The sequence below is a fragment of the Clupea harengus genome, chromosome 9 (genome assembly GCF_900700415.2).
Source record: "Clupea harengus chromosome 9, Ch_v2.0.2, whole genome shotgun sequence".
Lineage (NCBI taxonomy): Eukaryota > Metazoa > Chordata > Actinopteri > Clupeiformes > Clupeidae > Clupea > Clupea harengus.
In genome coordinates this window covers 9,615,863-9,636,926 of record NC_045160.1, presented here as the reverse complement: position 1 = coordinate 9,636,926, position 21,064 = coordinate 9,615,863, and the positions used below count along the sequence as shown (strand labels likewise).

General features: G+C 47.3%; 1 protein-coding gene across 2 annotated transcripts; it reads right to left on the bottom strand.

Annotated features, from left to right (window-relative positions):
* Positions 1 to 932: 932 nt before the first annotated feature.
* Positions 933 to 20,234, bottom strand: LOC105901350 (WSC domain-containing protein 1). 2 transcript variants are annotated; one of them, XM_031573294.2, is made up of 9 exons: positions 19,882 to 20,234; positions 10,421 to 11,305; positions 10,043 to 10,157; positions 7,452 to 7,636; positions 6,861 to 6,982; positions 4,694 to 4,865; positions 3,831 to 3,995; positions 3,338 to 3,538; positions 933 to 2,242 (listed from the first exon to the last, which is right to left on the bottom strand). In XM_031573294.2, the coding sequence occupies exons 2-9, from the start codon at positions 10,842 to 10,844 to the stop codon at positions 1,890 to 1,892; spliced, it is 1,737 nt and encodes a 578-aa protein (XP_031429154.1). In that variant the 5' UTR covers positions 10,845 to 11,305; positions 19,882 to 20,234; the 3' UTR covers positions 933 to 1,889. The 2 variants fall into 2 exon arrangements, with proteins under 2 accessions (XP_031429154.1, XP_012684237.1); XM_012828783.3 differs by having other exon boundaries at positions 10,421 to 11,229.
* Between the last annotated feature and the right edge of the window lie 830 nt (positions 20,235 to 21,064).

Below are 21,064 nucleotides of genomic sequence, written 5' to 3'. Positions count from 1 at the left end.
CTGTTCTAGTCCTGGCGGCTCATGAAGTCCCATGCAGGAGCTCCACACACATTCACAGGCACACGGATGCAGGTATTTGCACACAGTATTTACGGAAGTGTAATCTGCAACACAGACAGGGCAATGACATCCATTTCACTTAGCCAGTAATCTGTCAAGAGACGCCCCAGGGTGAAGCCGTGTGACCTGTGGGAGGTTACCACACGAGGCAGGCTCTCAAGAGGGACCCCATCACCGCCCATTCAGCTCCGAGAGAGGAGTGCAGCCTTCCTCCTCCTCCTCCTCCTCCTCCTCGTGTGTGTCTGCTGACAGTCATTAGCGTCTTTGTTCCAGTCCGGTGACAAAACACTATTATACGGCTGCTTCTTCACTCCAGTAAATGAGCACTAATTCGACGTTTGGGGAAAATGTGCATGTTGTGGTGATGGACATGAGGATAGTAGAGTACAATCTGTTGAGCATCGGACACACCTAATGTTAAGAGTGCTGTTGCGCTGCTTCCTCTGTGATAAAGCCAGACCCTGGAGTACATTCACCCATTTTTAAATAAATACAGGACTAAGCCATACACGGCGCAGAGCCACGCACGTGACGTTTGCCATCACAGAAGAGGCTAATGTGGCAGTAATGTCAAAGGCAGTCACATCTGGGCCTCTATGCACCATAATAATCAGATCAGAAGAGATTAGAGACCACAGGAGGGGAGAGGGGGGGGAGGTGGGCGCCACAACACTGGATACGTTTAGTGTATATGTGTGTGTGAGTCTGTGTGTGTGTGTGTGTGTGTGTGTGTGAGTCTGTGTGTGTGCGTGTGTGTGTGCGTGTGCATATGTGTGTGTGTGTGTGTGTCTGAGTCTGTCTGTGCGTGTGTGTGAGTCTGTGTGTGTGTCTGTCTATCTGTGTGTGTGTGAGTCTGTCTGTGCGTGTGTGTGAGTCTGTCTGTGTGTGTGTGTGTGTGTGTGTTGGGGGACTATCCAAGCCCATGCTGCCCCCCCCCCCCCTCTCACACGTCTGTGGTAGTGACTCTAGTTTACCTATCTGCCCTTCTCCTCCTCACTATCCCATGGTGTCTTTCTCTCTCCTCTCAGTATGGGATCAGGGAGGGTTGTTTTATGAGATTACACTGCAGGAGATCCCTCTCCCTCTCCCTCATCATCTCACCCCCCTTTCCACCGTTCCTCTCTCTCACTCCCTTTCCTTCTCCATCAGGACGTCACCAGCATGGAGGGGAGAAGAGTGATGCAGCACCCAGCCCAGCCGGTCTCTTCCAGCCTCACATTCACAGGGAGTCAGTCAGTCAGTCAGTGTGAAACAGCCTCCATATCTTCTTTACGGCGCTGCTGGCTCATAATGAGCCCAGTGCTGCCGCTGCTGTGATGCCTGGGCGTCCCAATCACACACAACCACACAGCACTAATGTAGCTAGCTGTGCTAGGATTGGGATCGTTCGGTGTTGGCTTATGTAATAACAATAAAAAAAGATGAAGCCTCGGATTTTCTGGTTGAAGAGATTGGGAAGAAGGCTTTCAAATGAGTTTTTTTAGCTCTGTCCCAAGCAATGGTGAAAAGAGATGCTGTCTGTGATTTCATCAAAGTCTGAGATTATTCTGTTTAATCTTTCCTAAATCTTAAAGCACCATGCTAACAGTCAGGCAGTGCCACACGGCCCCTCTCCAGAGACACGTCCAACATGTCGAGCACAAATCAACTAGAACGGCAGTGAGGAGGAAAGTCTCCCAATGCTGCAGCACAGGAGGGGCCAGCCCACAGCACGTGAGTCAATGAGTGAAGGCGTACGCTGGTACTCGGATAGGGACTAAGGGAAACAGCTTCCTCTGGGTAGTGACGGTAGGGAAAAGGATGATCAGACTTCTAGAAGTTTCCGCCGATCATCTGGGCAGGTAGTCCTGCGGCAGGCCGGTCTGATTGCTCTCCTTCAGGGCCTGCTCCACGCCGCCGATGAAGCCGTCGATGAGCTGCCGCATGTCTGCCGTAAAGGGGTCAAAGGAGGGCCGGCGGGCTCCCGCCCGTTTGAAGTGGCCATCTTTGTTGCTCTCGGCACACAGCAGTCGCTCCTCCGTGACACTGGCGTTGAGGAAGTTGGCAATGGTGCGTAGCTGGGGCACCAGTGAGTCCTGAAGCTCCTCGTAGTGCACCACAAGAACCCGCCGCCCGTAACGCAGCCAGTCCAGGACGTGGGACGCCCACCACGACGCATAGCTGCCCACAAACTCCGGCCACTCTGAGGAGAGGATAAACACAGCAATCACACTCACACACACTGGCTGCACCACAAAGTGCTCTGTGTGTGTCTGTCTGTGTGTCTGTCTGTGTGTCTGTCTGTGTGTGTGTCTGTGTGTGTGTCTGTGTGTGTGTCTGTGTGTGTGTCTGTGTGTGTGTCTGTGTGTGTGTCTGTGTGTGTGTCTGTGTGTGTGTCTGTGTGTGTGTCTGTGTGTGTGTCTGTGTGTGTGTCTGTGTGTGTGTCTGTGTGTGTGTCTGTGTGTGTCTGTGTGTGTGTCTGTGTGTGTCTGTGTGTGTCTGTGTGTGCCTGTGTGTGCCTGTGTGTGCCTGTGTGTGATGGTAGGCAGAAACAGGAGCTTTGAGGTCTTAGCATTCTGTTTTCAGCTCATGCCTCATTCGACCATCCTTCAGTTTAACACTAACCTTTTTAAATGAAGTCATATAAATATATCGAATAATTCAAATGCAGTACAATAAAAAAAATGAGTTGAAAGGAATATGAAACAATAATATACTACTTACCACACATGGTTATAATGAGTATAATGATCTACACTTTCCTCACTTACATAACTAATGCACTACAGACATCCCATGTTTAGACACCAATTACTGTGTGATGCACTGCCAAGGTCAGGGAGCAGTTCCCAGAAGAGCACACAACACAGAGATGCTGTCAAGAGCGCCAGAGCTCCTGGAGAAAACCTCTGCTTTCATGATTACAGCATGTGATGGCACACATAAAGGCCTGGATAAAACCTCTGCTTTCATGATTACAGCATGTGATGGCACACATAAAGGCAGGAGAAGCACAGGAGACTAACACACCATGAGATCATTACTGTGGGCTACGGCAGGCACATCCAGCCATTCCAGATGATTTATGAGCCTTCCAGCTCAGGCCTCATGAAAGACATGATCTTCATGTGACAGCCACAAGGACCCTTTCATAAAGTCAACTGAGCGGAGCAGAGATTGACAGTAAAGTGCTGACAAGAGGAGGACCTAGAGGAGGACCTAGAGGAGGACCTAGAGGGAGGACCTAGAGGGAGGACCTAGAGGGAGGACCTAGAGGGAGGACCCGAGGGCTTTCTACCTTTGCCCTTCCAGTGCTGGTCCGACGCGTAGCCCAGGTGTCCGGCACACTTGCGGTTGAACTCAGCCATGAGTGAGCGGTAAGGGTTTCTGATCAGCAGGATAGCCGAGTCGTACATCTCGATATCCCGCTTGCCACTCTCATGCGTCTTCACACAGATGGTGCGTCCACTCTTCCAGTAGTCCTTCTCGCCCTTGAAACCTCCATACCGCCACACACACACACACCATCAAACACACACACACACACACACACACACACACACACACACACACGAGAACAGTTCACTTTTGAACCTTTCTAAAGCCAGCTTTGTAGCATTTAAAAAATGGCCTGACAATTAGCTCTACATTTATTACCCTCTACCTTGCAAGCCAACCCCAAAAAGCTCCGTCTTCTTCTCAGGGCAGGGTAATGAATTGAGGTAATTCAAGTGATTGATTTGCTGCCTCTTGTAAAGTGGCCCTTGGCTTTAAGGCAGTTAAGGAATTACCTCGGTTGTAAAGAGTGCCGTCAAAATAGTAGCTCCCGCTGTAGAAGCCCGTGGCCAGCTCAATCAGATGGCGCACCCAGGTGTTGCCTGCACCGGGGAAGCTGGAGAGTGCAACCAATGAGCTGGACTTCTCTGGTAAGAAGCTCCGTTCAGTGCACCTGGAGTCTGGCGGAAGGGGGGAACTGTCAATCAGTGATACACCATCACAGTGTCAGTCACCCCGTCATCAGTCTGACCAGTGTGAAGGCCAACTGTTTGTCAGTTTGCATAATTTACACAATTTTGCAGCAGGTTTGTATGTACATATTTATGATCACACACCCTTTCCCTAATTGTTCCCTAATTTATTTTCTAGTATTGCTGACAAAGATAATGTCCATAAGAGAATCAAAGAGCTTTGAGGCGATTTGATGACTTGGTCAGTTGACTGTGTTGACTGTGTCATAATATATAACTACAGCTTTCCAGACAGTTTTATTGAGATAAGTCTTCTTTTTTAATTTTTTCTCCTTTTAATATCTTCATAACAAAACAGTCTTCACTTGTTTGTTTGTTTCTTATTTGAGTAGTTTTGGGGAAGGTTGGATATACACATCACGGGTTATGATGCTGATGATATTACGTGATATATCAGAGGGTTAGAGAAAGACAGGGAACTACTAAAAGTTATTTTCCATTGCAACCAAAACAACCTGTAGTTCAAAGGCTGCTGTAGTCCATCATCTGTAGCATGTACTTCCTAAATATGTATTCAGTGCAGCAGCAACAGTCTCAGATGGAAAAGGCACGTTTACATTTCATTTGGACATCATTTACATATAGATGACTTATTATCGCTAATCTATACACACTGCTGACCTTACCCTGCACAGGCGTTTGGTAGACCTTGCAGTGGAGTTGATTGGTTGTCGCCGTGGGGATGGTGGTGTTAGCCAGGGCACAGAGCTCCTCCCCCACGGGCTGGTGCAGGTTGAAGAGAGGAGTAGCGTAGCCGCAGAAGCAGTGCGGCCTCTGAAGGATGGCGAGAGGATACTCCTGATTGGAACAGAACCGGTAGAGATGGTCAGGCCCATACCCATGTTAGTCTTGGTCTGGTCCTGTTAGTCTAACCACAGTTCGTTTCATGCTAAATTCAAAACTAACCTTAATTCCTTTGTCATTCAGTTTTTAAATCATAGTTAGTGCCAGTGCCTTCAAATTGAAATGTTAAATCGTTCCAATCTGCAGTCATTGAGAAAAGTCACCAAATCAGTCTGAACCAAAACGTTGCTAAAACGAATGCTGGCAGAAGTCCTTAGTAAAATGGCCACAAGACACGGAGATCAATACAGCGATCAACACATGAGGATGCAGTCCAGCAGCGGTGCATTCCTGTGTCAATAATCTATTTTTAGATCTCATTATCAGATCTCAACTCAAAGTGTTTTCACAAGAGGTTTATGACTTGCTCGTTTCTGCGCCATGCATCGTGGCCATAGAGATAGACCCCATTAAAGAAAACAGCACAAGTGCAATCTTAGACGGGTGGGGGTAGTTGGAGGGGTGTGGGGGGGACGCCAGGCCCTGCTGCCAAACGGCAATCACCACAAGCAAAGCAGTGAAGAGGATTGATTATGGAATCAATTGATTCTCTTTAGGGACACATCAAAGTTTAAACAGCCAGATTGTTTTCAGGTGTAGTAAGAAAATCAAAGCTTCATCGGGAGTCTGCAGAGAAAGCCATTACACTGTGCAGAGGGACAGAGGAGCACCACACAATCAATGGAAATCACCTTGCATGAGTGAGGGGCTGTGTGTGTGTGTGTGGGGTGGGTTGTGTGTGTGTGGAGTGGGGGGTGTGTGTGTGTGTGTGTGTGTGTGGAGTGGAGTGGAGTGGGGTGGGTGTGTGTGTGGGGGGTGGGGTTGTGTGTGGAGTGGGGTGGGGTGGGTTGTGTGTGGAGTGGGGTGGGTTTGTGTGTGTGGAGTGGGGTGGGGTGTGTGTGTGGAGTGGAGTGGGTTGGGGTGGGTGTGTGGAGTGGGGTGGGGTGGGTGTGTGTGTGTGTGGGGTGGAGTGGGGTGGGTTGGGGTGGGTGTGTGGAGTGGGGTGGGGTGGGTGTGTGTGTGTGTGTGGGGGGTGGGGTGGGGTTGTGTGTGTGGAGTGGGGTGGGTTGGGGTGTGTGTGTGTGGAGTGGGGTGGGTGTGTGTGTGTGTGGAGTGGGGTGGGTTGGGATGGGTGTGTGGAGTGGGGTGGGTTGGGTGTGTGGAGTGGGGTGGGTTGGGGTGGGTGAGTGTGTGTGGGGTGGGGTGGGGTTGTTTGTGTGTGGGGGGTGGGGTGGGGTTGTGTGTTTGGGTGGGGTGGGTTGGGGTGGGTGTGTGTGTGTGGAGTGGGGTGGGTGTGTGTGGAGTGGGGTGGGTTGGGTGTGTGTGTGTGGGGTGGGTTGGGTGTGTGTGTGGAGTGGGGTGGGTTGGGTGTGTGTGTGTGGGGTGGGGTGTGTGTGTGTGTGTGTGTGGAGTGGGGTGGGTGTGTGTGAGTGTGGAGTGGGGTGGGTTGGGGTGTGTGTGTGGAGTGGGGTGGGTTGGGGTGGGTGTGTGGAGCAGAAGGGCTGGCTGGGGGAGGGGGAGGGTGTGTGTGTGTGTGTGTGTGTGTGTGTGTGGAGTGGGGTGGGTGTGTGGAGTGGAGTGGAGTGTGTGTGTGGAGTCGGGTGGGTTGGGGTGGGTGTGTGGAGTGGGGTGGGTTGGGGTGTGTGTGTGTGTGTGTGTGTGTGGAGTGGGCTGGGTGTGTGGAGTAGGGTGTGTGTGTGGGGTGGAGTGGGGTTGTGTGTGTGTGGGGTGGGGTGGGTTGGGGTGGGTTGTGTGTGTGTGGAGTGGGGTGGGGTTGTGTGTGGAGTGGGGTGGGTGTGTGTGTGGGGTGGGTTGGGGTGGGGTTGTGTGATGAGTGAAGTGGAGTGGGGTGGGTGTGTGTGGGGTGGGTTGGGGTGGGGTTGTGTGTGGAGCAGAAGGACTGGCTGGGGGAGGGGGAGGGACAGCTAAGGGTGGGACAGAGAGGCAGACCTGGTCCATACAGACTTCAATGCAGGCCTGAGAGGTGAGGTTGCGCTTCGTTGCACGGACAAACGCTGCGGCCGTCATGTTCTCAGGGGTTCTGAAGCAGCCGCGGTAGCGCACATTCCTGTCTGGAAGCACGGGAAGAAGGGAGGGAAGAAAGAGGCATGGACACAGTAAGAGACAGGGAGAGAGAGAGAGAGGAACAAGGAGAAACACAGTGAACTATGAGGGATGCACACAGTGGCAGGCAGAGAAGGAGCAGACAGCAGCTTTGAGATGGCCCAGGGTGGAGAAACAGATGTGTGTCCTCACGTGTGCGCGTGCGCGCGTGCGTGCGTGTGCATGCGTGTGTGTGTGTGTATGCGTGTGTGTGTGTATGCGTGTGTGTGTGTATGCGTGTGTGTCCTCACGTGTGTGTGTGTGTGTATATGTGTGTGTGTGGTGTGTGTATGCGTGTGTGTGTGTGTGTGTCCTCACGTGTGTGTGTGTGTGTGTCTGTGTGCGTGTGTACATTCATATTGTGTGTTAACGCTGAGAGAGTGGAAGCCATTAATGCCAGCTGTAAAAAAGAGCTCCCATCATCGTCGAAATACTCACATCTCCTCTGCCCCGGAAGTAGTTCCTCCACCTTGTAGATGGCCAGGCGCGCCACGCCCCCGCAGATAGAGCCCTTCTCACCCTTGCAGTCTAGGTTGCATTCCTCCTCCCTCATGCGTGGGCCTGCGATGCGGTTGCCACAGTAACACTCCGAGCCATACTCCAGGCCAGCAAACTGGTACCCACTAGTTGAGAGATTTGGCATTCTTAAAACACTGCTTAAGAAAATCCTCTTTTGAAACAACACAACATGATTCTCATCAATATTATTTCATTATTAATGTTGTCATATGAATGGACTGAAATACTTGAATGTCAACTAGAAAATATCAACAATCTTGAGAGGACTAACACACCCAGACACACAGGCATTATAAGAGCCCTGTTCATCTTCACAACCCAGACACGTCCGTCCGTCCGTCCGTCTGTCCGTCTGTCTCTGTCCCAGCTTATGGGGGTGCCTCCCTGCTCTCCCTCACCCTCCCACTGCAACCCCCTAGCTGCCTACTCTTGCCGAGGGCTCAACTCACACCTCTAGAGGTCATCATCTGGCAAGCTGGAGGGGGAAATAAATATCTGTCTGGATGCCGAATCCAGCGCCAGACAGGCCACACTGAGCTAGTCCATGCTGCCAGTTGAGCCATCAAATGAATGAGCAGAGTGTCCTTCCAGCCAAGCCACCTGGAGGGCTAGTGACAGCGAAAGGGAGAGAGGGGGAGAGGGGAGAGAGGGGGGAGAGGGGGGGTGGGTGGGTGAGGGGCCTGGACACCTGGGCGGAGAGTAAGAAAGACAGTTTTATCTTCCGTGGCAACCAGCCTGGTGAGCGGCTGCATGGACACAGCTGCAGTCTCAGAGGCAGGGGATATGGTGATTGAACCCAGGTCACATTCCAGCCAGGTGTTCCAGCACCACGGAGGGAGAGGGAGAGGGAGAGAGGGGGAGAGGGGGAGGGAGAGGGAGAGAGAGAGGGGGAGAGAGGGAGAGGGGGAGAGGGGGAGAGGGAGAGAGGAGAGAGGGGGAGAGGGAGGGAGAGAGGGAGAGGGAGAGAGAGAAAGAGAGGGAGAGAGGGAGAGAGAGAGAGAGAGAGAGCTCCAGGCCCAAAGGTTCCCACACTCCCCTGTGCACCTGATGTGGTTCTCCTCATGTGAACTGAGCTGAACCCAGCCATCCCCCAGAGCCCCCTCTGTCCATGTGACAACAGAGGAGGACATTTTAAAACACACACACATGTCAGTGACTAACCCACAGCTCCACTCCTCCTTACCCACCTCACCTATTCTTATCAGAGCTGGAGGATGAGGCTACTGGACAGGACAGTGGTCCCAGTAAATACCACAAGATGACTTGGTCAGCTGCTTGTTAAGATACAAAACCACATTTTCTTTAAGATTTGTGGAGGAACTCAGCATATGCTCATTTTCAAGTCCTCTGTTACTTGAATATAATTTTATACACTGGAATATGATTTAGTTTTCCTGTTTTTGTTTATCTAAAACACTCGTTGTTCAGTCACCCCATTAATAAGCACAGCACAACGTGCGCTTCATGTGGTAACAGTGGCCGCTTTAAAAGGCCGCCTGAACAGTTTCTCTTCTCTTGTTCACAGATCTTTAGCAGGATAAAGATGTAGCATCTGGGTGTTTCCATGACAACCATGCCTTCTTCTTTCCTCCATGCAAATGTGTGATGCTGCCTGCATGTCATTTGAGAACCTGGGTCTCAGAGGAGTAGTACAGGAGCTGGTGGGCGGGGGGGGTCATCATGCTGGGGTCCCTCAGCCCTGCCCCAACAAGCACCCAGAGCAGTGTTGACACAGAGCACATCCGTAACGCCAGGACCTTGGCTTTGGCACAACTCACAGTGGCTCTGAGTCTGTACATATGAATGATGCTGAATGACTAACCGTGCTGTCTGGGTTGCATTCCTCTTTTCAGGTGTTTATTTTCAAAATATTCATTCAAATATCTATAATATAATCTCATGCCTATGCACGCTGATCATTTAAGAGAGAAACTATTCCAGCAGTGGCTGTATGCTTAACAGAATTCATGCTAAGTATGGAGGCCACTCTGTGATCCATAGCTGTAGGCTGTGTTTTCATGGTGACAACACACCATAGATGACAAACATACAGGTAAATAAAAGGCATGGTATCAGGGGCTAATTAAAGGGGTAGGTGTTTAACATCCTTTTTCAAACGCTGGTCAATTAGCAGAGAAGAACTAGCCTGAGCAGGTGTGCTTTACACTAGATGATCACACACACAGTCACTGTCACTCAGAGAGACACACATCTGCTTTTAAAGAAAGATGACTTGGCTGTGGTGAGCTGGCTAATCTCCAAGTCCCTAGCCTTGAATGTTGCCAGCTGGCACTAGGCATTACACTGCAAACACACGGCACATACTCTCCCCATCCTAACAGGCTCTGTCTCGTTATTGTCTGATTTAAGTCAAGAATGGACTAGATGTCTATCGGAAGTGCAGCCCATCTGCCTGCTATGCTATTTGGGTTGACTGCACCAGTGTGGGCAGAGAGGGCTGCAGACACAGGGGGCGCAGACACAGGGGGCGCACACACAGGGGCTCTCACCTCTCAGAGCAGGTGTCCTGGCACAGGCTGGTTGTCATTCTGCGGAAATCATAAAAAACTGTCCCTTTCAAGGCCCGGTCTTTGGCGTCATCTAGGAAGCAGCCAATGTATGTGCCTGTTTGAGAACAGAAGCAGACAAACAGAAGTGAGTATTCACCTGATGTGGCAGAGTGAGGGACAGAGAGGAGTGGGGCTAGAGTCAAGCGACTGCTCCTGGGCCAAATAGAGCCGTCTCCTGAGTTACATTACATCTACAAGGGAAACACTCAAATATCTTCAATCTTGCTTGTAGGCCAGTAGAATGTAGGCTCCTGTGATGGAGAAAACTAGTCATTTGATCAACCACGCTCAGAACCTGTGATCTAGTTCTTACAGCACCTTTGTGTGGAGCCTTCCTCCTGGCCGTGACTGGGTCTGCTCGGGTCATGTCCTGCTCCGACATGAGGCTGTGGAACCAGCGCCGCCGCAGCTGTCGGATCTCCTGGTTCCGGGACAACAGCCACTGCGGGCCTGCTCGGTCTTCGGAGCGACTCGCCTGATACCGCCCCGCGCTCCCCGGCAGCCTGGCACCCACTGGAAACGCTCGCACCACTGGCGTGCCGACGAGCGCCCGCGGTGGGGCTGGTAGAGAGGGCAGGGGCAGGAAGCTGGAACTCAGGGCCAGTCCCCGCTGGGACACCACCAGAGCTGCCCGCTGCAGGAGCAACACACTGCCAGCCATGATGTAGGCCACGCCCAGGAAGAGGAAGAGCAGCTGAGTCCGCCGTAAAAAACGCTGCAGGCGATAGAATGGCTTGGCCATGACAAACCCCCCCCCTCTCCTCCTGGTTTCCTTAACAACTGGAGGGGAATGTCACCCTATCAACCAAGAAGACGAACGGAGAGATGGAGGATGTGATTTGCTGCATCACGTTCTGGCTGTCTCTCAGCAGCTCATTTCCAAACCAGTCTCTCTAGAACGAAAGGAAGAGTAGGACCATCGTGTTATAGATGCCTTGTCCACTGGGATTGCAGCTTCAAAGCTGGACCGTCCACCACTATATGGCATCCAGCAGTGTCCTCAAGCGCCCTGACCGATGAGGGGAGGCAGAGCCAGGCAGCGCGTCACCATCCCTGTGTGGTGAGGACCATCTCCATAGTAGATGACTGTCTCCTCTGGTTCCAGAGTGGGGGAGCCCTTAGTGAACCTGCACAGAGCAAGAAGAATACACGTCTGATACAAGCCCAGGCCGATCCTTCTCCTTTTTATCTGTGGTGATAAAACTGAAAGAGAGAGAGTACAAAAGAGAAATATGAAGGGCCTCCTTGTGTCTGTATGTCTCCATTAGTGTGTGTGTGTGTGTGTGTGTGTGTGAAAAGACAGTAAGAGAGGAGAGGAGAGGAAAAGAGAAAGACATGCACAAAGGAAGATGAAAGAAAAGAGTGAGGGGGATTTGAAGAGCCGAAAGTGAGTGAGATCCAAAGTGAGAGAAACAAGTGTGTCTGTCTGTATGTGTGTATGTGTGTGTGTGTGTGTGTGTGTGTGTGTGTGTGTGTATGAGAGAGAGAGAGAGGAGACGGTGCCTGGGTTTGTGAGCCACTGCCTCAGCTCCTCATCTCTGGAGGGGGAGTGAAGCGAGGAACAGAAAGGTTCTTATTTATGGCACCTACACCTCCCTTATCTTCCCACACAGGGTTAAGATCACACAGGCTTGCATCATCAAGCATTATAACACACACAAACGCCTGTCCTGATTTCACATCAAACCATAAAGCATAGCCTGATAACATCTCCCACCATAAATCACCTTATAAATGCCTTACGCAGTCCCTCAATATCAGCACTATCATCCCCAATAAACCTCTGCATGCCTGTCAGCTCAGGCCCTATGGCAATGACAGCACAAAAGCATCATGCACATCAGCAATGAAACAAATGGGGGTTGTTCTTTGTTCTGGCTAATTGGGTGAGCTTAGTGCAGGTACTACTTTGCTTGTTTCAATTGTGCTGAGGGGAAAAAAAGGGAAAAGGTCCGTCATTCGTTCAGCTCTGATAAGACTCCTGACGTGAGGCCTGGAAAAGATCCCCAAACACAAAGACTGCAAAGAGCCGAATTAAAGATCTCCAAACACAAACACTGCAAAGAGCCGAATTAAAGATCCCCAAACACAAAGACTGCAAAGAGCCGAATTAAAGATCCCCAAACACAAAGACTGCAAAGAGCCGAATTAAAGATCCCCAAACACAAACACTGCAAAGAGCCGAATTAAAGATCCCCAAACACAAAGACTGTAAAGAGCCGAATTAAACCTGGGAGGGAGGTGGGCGGGACCTCTCATGGTGCGGTCTGGAGCTGCCAATCTAAGGGAGTGACGCTGAGATGAAACGTCTTTGCCTGCCCCACATTTCTCTCTTTTTTTCCATCTGAAAAACACTGTGGTGTTAGGAGCTCTCGCCCCAGGGGAAAGGACCAGAGCATAGAGGTGTACTGATTTTCCCTTTTAAGTGTTAACAACCTAATCACCTGCCTGGCCCTGTGAATATGAAGATCAACTTAATTTAGGACATCTTCAAAGTGTGCAAAGCATACTCATCCTACATCCTCCACGCCAATAACACTGTCAGTTGTGGTTATCTCCTTAACACAATGAAAACAACCAGTCTGAAACGTGCCAGTGCTACGAAGAATATCCCCATGGGATAAATAGAGGTCCAGTGTGGTACCGGCTAATGGTGGTGCCCTCCTAGGCATGACAGTTTGCCTCAGTGTAAAAACCCCTACCCGCTCGCTCCACCCCTCCACCCCTCGCTGGGCACCCGTACTTGGCTGAAGGCCCAGACGAGCACACAAAGGCCTGGGCATGGGTGGGCATTCCGGCCAAAACCATGGGTAACTACCAAAACGCTGAGCATCTGCTGAGAATGTCAATCAGATTGGAAGCTTCAGCCATGATTGATGGATAGCTGCTAGAGTAGTGGGATGAAAGAAATCAATGGAAATATATACCATTGAAATATATACCATTGAAATATATACCATTGAAACAAAAACCCTCACCTTGGGTAGCCGGGCTAGCTGATGGTAGTTTAATGAACAATTACATATTGCATGCATTTGAATAAATAAAATTGACCCCCAAAACAGACAGACAAAAACAACTAAAAACATACTACGGGTTAATCAACTGCCTCTAATAATCACGTGATTCTCGTAAAAAAAAAAAAAAAAGAAGAACATTAATCATGGTGAAAGATGACTGAACAAGGACAAGTGCAGATGTCTTCTCCAGCACCCCACTCTAATGTGCGCGCGGCTGGGTCATGGCCATCCTTTCATGAGCCCATTCTCCAAGTCGAGGAGTAGTTAATGAATAGATAAAGGAGGGGAATGGGAATGACACATTGATGCCTTTGTCCAGCTGCCATTGCTTCTGAGGAGAGCCCACACGTGAGATCGCAGGCACAGGCACCCTTCTCCACCCTCTCAGCTCGGCAGCATCTCTGACACACAGCAATATTCACACCCTTTACTTCACCTCAAACGCTGGCTCATAAGACAGAGACACGGAAGGAAGGCAGGAGCAGCACATTCTCTGCATGCTTTTATCATTTTATCTTTTCTCATTTTAGAGTGTCAGGTTAGCTCTAAAATGGTGTCCGAGTCAGACCAAGACTGTCTTGTAGACTTCATTTACCTTTAAAAATGAAATCTACGGCTAAGATCCGGTCTGTCTGGTATATGATGTGGTTCATTTCATCGACTCCCTGGCTGTTATCAACACATCCTCATTTGCTGTGAGGGGCTGTGGCTCCTCGTGAGCGTGCAGGCGCCAGTGGCTTTCACGCCCCAGGATGTTCTCTCCTCTAGCACCTGTAGCACCTGTAGCACGTCCCTGCTCTCTTCAGTCTCCTCCCTCAGTGTTCTCCATCATAATATACAGTATGTGTCCCATAAGGGATCATTCAGTTGGTTTTTTCTTTCAGATTTGTACGCCATTAAAAAGTGTGCCGTACATGAGTGAATTGGTCTGACAGGCATTCACTCTCCAGGCAAATGCAGTGTTCAGGGTTCACGCTCTCTTTCAAAGACAGTCACCGTGACTCAGTCTTTTCACATTTCTTATGGCCAAGAGATAGTGATCCATCCTTTCTTAGATATCGCGCAATGCAACAGTAATCGACAAACGTTGAAGGGAAACGTTCAATGTATTCCAAATGTATTCATTTGTATTCTAGTATAAAACTGCAGGCTACAGAGGAACACAGAAACATTTGCACCACAGCTTTAGTCTTGTTTCAGGGTGACATGCTGAGCTTTAGGGTTTGTGTTCTCTTCAGGAGATGACCACTAGAACCTTCCTCTCAGCTGGGCTCCTGAAGAATCACAAACAGGAGAAAGGAGCCATGCTGTCCTGAAGCTCTCCTTCTCTCTGACCCTCACACACACACACACACACACACACACACACACACACACACACACACACACACACACACACACACACACACACACACACACACACACACACACACACACACACACACACACACACACACACACACACACACACACACACACACACACAGGAAAATGAAGGTAAAGAAATGAAGCTGAGTGAGGTTCCCAGAGATTCAGGCCTCCCATCATTCATAGGGGCCTTGGGAGGAGACCAGGGAGTTTCCTGCAGCAGGAGGTCAGATGCAGCCCCCCTGTAATCATTCATCATAGCATTCTGGGGTTTTACTTTTTCTCCCAGATTGCCAAAGCAGACGACATCTTCCCTGGCTAGTGACCTTCAATAAATAGTCAGTGACTCCTCATTGGTCTTAACTCCAATATAGTACCTTAGGATTTATTCTGGATTTGTCCTTTGCTGTATACAATCCTTTCTCCCGCCATCACTGAGGAGGGAGGTAAAGGACGAGGTGGGCTCATTATCTGACAGAGTGTGCCTACAGCCTAAGGACCTTTAACCCTTTACATTTTCCCCAGGTCTCCTTATAGACTTTGGCTTGCTGATCACAGTGACATTTATCTAAAATGATGGATTTCTATTTCAGGTATTTGCCTAGCCACTGATTTATCATGTTAAGAATCTAGAAAGGTCATTCTACATTTGTATTTCCTTTGGCTGCTTTTCTGTCACGGAGAGATGTGTCCGTGAAGGCATTTGTCCCTCTTCAGCCACGAGAAGCTTGTGCTACTTTTACAGTAATAGTACAGTAACTGTCTGTAAGTGCCATCAGCTTTCCTTGCCAACTCCACCAGGGTCAGATGACAAACATGTCCTCCCTCCCACTGTTCCATGTGATGTGCACATCCAAAATAGTAGTCAGGTCGGGATGAATATCTATGGATGTTTCCTGATTTGTAAAGACAGCCAGAAATGTATATTCTTTTCATAGTAGGCATAGTTGATCTTATTTCTACCTCTACTTGTTTGAGGAGTACAGTAAACCATTCAAACTGTGACGTGCCCAGAGGGGGAAGACTCAGGTTCTGACGCAGACGAGCATTCTCCTACTGTTAATCATTCTCCTACTGTTAGCATTACTTCATGCATGACCAGCGACAGTCACTTTCCAAAGTCAGTGCTTACCAAACCCCTCACAGAAATAAAACAGGGGGTCAGGCAAAGTGCCAAATTTTTTTGTTGTCAAATGGACAGTCATATTTCAATTTGCAGATTTACATTGGCACCATAACCAAAGCCACTAGAACTCCAACATGTTCAATAAAGGTCTGGCAGCAAGCAGCCTGGGGATACTATTTTATTGACCACTAAAATACAACTGTGGAATAAGTGTGCACAAAAAAGATGACAGGGGAGTAAAAAGGGATGATGAGCAAAAGCAGGAAACAATAGAAACATGGCTAAGATCGAAAAGAAACATGGCTAAGAACGAATAAAAACATGGCTAAGCTCGAATAGAAACATGGCCAAGATCGAATAGAAACATGGCTAAGTTGCACTGACTGCTGACATTATTTGATACTGCCTAGAAATGAATGTTTGAGTCATTTTGTGCATGTCAACCTTAGGCAATTATGGAATTATGGACAGTTGCAGTATAAAGAGGTGGGACTACAGACTTCACCGCAAGCTTTTCACAGTACTTGAGTTTTTGTTGTGAAATGTGGAGATTACAGTGGTGTGGGAGATGACGAAGAGTACACAAGCTAATCCAGAAAAGCCAGGTTTAGCTTCTTTCCCAAATATATGAACCAAAGGTTCATATTCATTCATTCATTCATTCATTTGGTGGGATCTTGGAGGTTTTCTGTGGGAGCTCTGAAGCAGGTTGTCACAGTAGCAGGTTAATGAGGTAAACCCAGGAAGAGGAGTGTGGAAGAAGGTGATGGGATAGAAGTTCTGTCATTGTGTCTGCACTGGCATGCACACGCTCCGGTGGGACAGGGGTGTCCTTGCATTCTCACAAAGAGGAATGGGGAGGGGAAGAGCCAAGGTCATTGCCTTGCTGTTTGAACAACAGGCCACCTTATTCTTCAGAAAATTCCCTTATAATTGAATTTGATATTTTAGGATCATTTTGAATTTGCTGTCAAGTCTATTAGGCCTCCTTTCACTTCCAGTTGTTTCATCAAATCAGTTAGTCACCATTTCAAACTGTGCTATACATGACAGACAACATGACAAGGACATGTAGATATTAGAAATGGAATAACATTACTAAGGCAATTATTACTTTGATTGAGACCCAAATTTGCTGTATGTGATTTGCACTTTTGGGGGACATTTCCACTGGTTTCCATGGCATCAAGCTGTTAAACACTGGCAGTAACATTAAAACATGAAATGCTGCTGGGCTCTCCTCTCTCTAGGCGGCTGCTGACCAGTCAGTGGCTTACATTAGAGCAGAAGCATAACCCTTCCCCATTGATTTGTCCTCTGACAAGTAGAGTCGTGCTAAATGATGTCCACTGGATTAAACTGCCTCCTCCCTCACTCTGGGGCGAACCACTATGGATATCCACCATTTTAGCCCTCAGGAAACACTGTGGGGATCCAACTGTGTGCGTTCCCACACTTCCCATATGTACTCTCTGAAGAGCCCTGCTCAGTGATGGAGAATGAGCGGCCTCAGTGAAGACATACCATCATATGAATACTGAAGCTGCAGTGGAAACAGGGGACCATGTCTTTAGCATCTATAGTGGTAGGCGATGGCAGCACTGACATTACTCACAGGCTCAACTCTCACAGCTGTATTGCTTGTACAAACACACAGGGAGCTGTGGATATAAACACTCATTTATAAGGACCAGGTATAATGGACATGTTGTCTATCTGATAATGACCAGGTATAATGGACATGTTGTCTGTCTGATAATGACCAGGTATAATGGACATGTTGTCTGTCTGATAATGACCAGGTATAATGGACATGTTATCGGTCTGGCTATGAACCTTGAAGAGTTTGAGACGCTGTATTATTTTGTCACCAAATATGACAATCATTCTACAGAACTATAATTCAACCTCACTGATTCTCATTGATTTTATTCTAATTTAAAATCACTCATCAAGAGTTTCTTCCGACAAAAAAAACAATTCTCATGCATCTCGATAGCTGGGAGAACAGGGATTAGAACTGAATATTTCACCATTGTACACAGTATACTAAATAAAATTTAGATGTATTTGTTTATTTTGACATTTTAAAACAAAGAGCACAATCTGTTATTTAAAAGACCTTATTGGCAGACCTGCAGAGCTACATGTTCTTTCTGCTGCTTTCTACTGTAGTATTTCAGCAAAATATGAACTGGGAGAAACCCATGGCCATACCAATCATCTGTATTGTGTGCTGGTGTGAAGTGTGTGAAGCACATAATCATATTACGTAATAGCATATTTTATGGAGAGGGATAAGCAGTATGCAGAACTGCAAATGAAATCTTGGCCTGTATTGGGGTAATGTTTTGAAGATGTTTATCAATGTGGGTGCAATACACCATCCTAAGATTTTAACAGAGTTAAACCAAACAGAAAACTACATATTCGTATTTTAATGATCATTGTAAATATTTGAACAAGTTCACCCTTCCACACACTTAATTGTATACATCTGTGTGTGCGAGGCACTACAGTAATTTGCACTGTAGTATTTTTAATAAGCATGTTGTGTTGAATTAGTTCTAAAATGCAAGAGGGGAATCTAACATACAGTATAAATGACGAAACAACATAACTCATCCCCTCTTTGTTAATTATTCATTTGAAAGCGTCTCAGGGGCAAGTACAGGGCTAAGATTTCAGTCAAAAACTGTAGATCCACGTAATAGGACAGAGAGCCGACTAAGTTTGAACTGATTGTTGCAAATAAATGTTTCATCCCAAACATAAATTTGTGAAACCATTAGCAGCAAGGTGTCAAAACAGCCCACGGACAAGCACACGGCTCTGCTTTGGTAACATTAATCAGCACTGACTTGTTAATGCGCCCTCCTGCTACAGACTCCTGCCTCATCTCATTTGAAGAACAGAGAAGCTGAGGTGGTCTGTTTTAAAAAGCCTTTGACCTGCACTGAGATACCGTACACTCATTCTAAATGGAGTGCTAAAACTGGCTACCATCATCCCATTGCTCTCTGCAGTGGTGACCCGTGTGCTTGATGTTCCATGCGTTTGATAGGTCTGGGTCATTGAGGATGGGAAGGCAAGGGAGAGATGAGGGAATCACACCCGCAGTACAATTACTTCTACAAAGGAACATGCACCAGTCATCCAAGGTTACGATCAACAAGTGACTGAAAACACACTCAAACAGTGGACAGTGACACCTGCGATGATAGCATCACACATATAGCTACTGGACAAAACCAGAAAATGTCCCCTTCCTATCAACTTATAGTGTTTTGAATTCTTCTATTTGCTGCAATTGAGAGGTATATTTCTTAATTTACAACAGTTACTACATTAATGCTAGATAGATGTTTAATAGTACAACTACTACAACAAATAGTATCATACTCAATCTGTTGGATAGACACACTGGTTTTCTTTGTCTCTGTCTGTGATTGTTAAACAAATGCTGAACAAATGCCGTTGATGGTTCTGGTCATGACTACCTAAACCCACTGCCTACAGACAAGAGGAAATGACAGAAGAAAGTCATAGGGAATGTCGTAATACCAGAGTAAACCAATAATGTTGGAAATACAAGGGGAAAAGACAACCTAGATGGAACAGAAACAAAAGGTGAACAAGAAAACTATCAAATGCAAAGCAGATTTTGTATCAAGCAGCAGTTTAACTCAATTTCACCCAAAGTATAATCTAATTCTGGAAATGCCTTTTTTACATCTATCATCTGAGACAGTGATGAATCTCATTACTCATCCGAGAGATCATTTCAAACAACCGGAACAATGTTTGATTTAAAAAAAAATAATAATAATCAAAAATAGCCCATATTTGGGAGGGGGAACAAATTCCTTACTCTAACCTTCCCCCATTCTAATGATATTGTGAATAGGCCTACCTTGCATGCAATAATCAGTTTTAATTTGCAGTACATTTACAATAGCCTGCTGATCCAAACGGAAAAGAAAGTCAAGAGCTAAGTTACACTCAATGGTAGCAAATCTGAAGATGTTACCCATTCTGCGCTCTGCTGTCAAGATATTTGGATTCTGCCTTGGAGGTGAAAATGTTGCTCAGTTTATTTTTCAATATAATGGCGTTTTACCAATTCCGCACGAACCCCTTCATCTAAACTTGAACTGAAAAAGATTATCTCATATGCTACTTTGACATTGCACGCAGATGGCTGTGATTAACTTTAAGGAACAAGAAACCGTTGCACTGGTTAATAATAATGCGCGTTTCCTTACCTCCACAGGAACTCCAAAACAGGGCGACAACTATTGAGGATGTAGCCTAAACAGTATACATCCGTATTTATGTGTCTGTTCCTATAGCGCTCTTATTGCACCCCTGCCAAGCTAGCGCGCTATGTCTAGGATTCTCTCTCTCTACCGAATCTCTCTTGATGTATGTCACAAATCCTCTTTCATTTTCTTATTTCGCATAGCAGTGAAGCCATTAGAACAGCCGTAATCCGTAGATCTAAATCCGCGCTGTACCCCCCTTCCTTTAGCAGAACCACGTTGCTCTCGTTGGAATCCTACGAACCCAGCTGTTTTTAAGTCGGAGAGCAGGGCGTATGTGCGCATGCTCGCTCTGTCAGGAAACACTCAAAGCAGCCAGTGTGATGGTGACCTATAGCTCCTCTTCCCACATGCTAATGGAGTCGCAAATTGATAAGAAAAGTGAAGTTTTTCAAGGTTAGATCTAAGTAAACATCTTACTTAGTATAAACATCTTACAAGTATAATTTATTTTCACATGGCATTGATGTTGGCTATACACTAACATCACTAACATCACCAACAGGGGAAAAAGAACAACGTTTCCGTTGTGGGTGACCCCCTGATCCCCGTAATTACAACTTGGGTTGAGTCATTAAAGTAACACTATGTAACAATTTTACCTTAAAAATAAAAGTTTAAAAATCATTTTTGTGGTACACTGACGTGTAATACTGAGAATGGCATCTGTGCAACTGCCACAGCACGCCTGGTATTGCACTAAGTAACTTTACTACTTTGGGGTACAGGGCGTGAGACCTCTCACAAGAACTAGGTAATGCTTTATGGCACCACCTCATACAACAACAACTAGACCCATCTGCTAGCTAAAAGAGGAAGCTAGAGCAGTATTCTCTGTATGGACTTCATGGCAGAGGCTTTATGTTTTTTGAGCTCATGCAAAATACTGATGCAATGAAGCTTTGCATATTAATCTTTCTGGAGGCTATAGGCAGACTATTTTATGGGTGTCTAGTTTGAAAAGTGCTGGGGACATTGCAGGGATTTTACATAGGCCATCCTACCTGTCACTGGCGTATTGTGTTTTTTTTTGTCATCTGCTACAGTGAGCATAGTCCAAATACAAATGCATAAAAAATCTTGAATTACTGGGATTTTGTAGTGTTTTGAAACTAAACTGAAATGT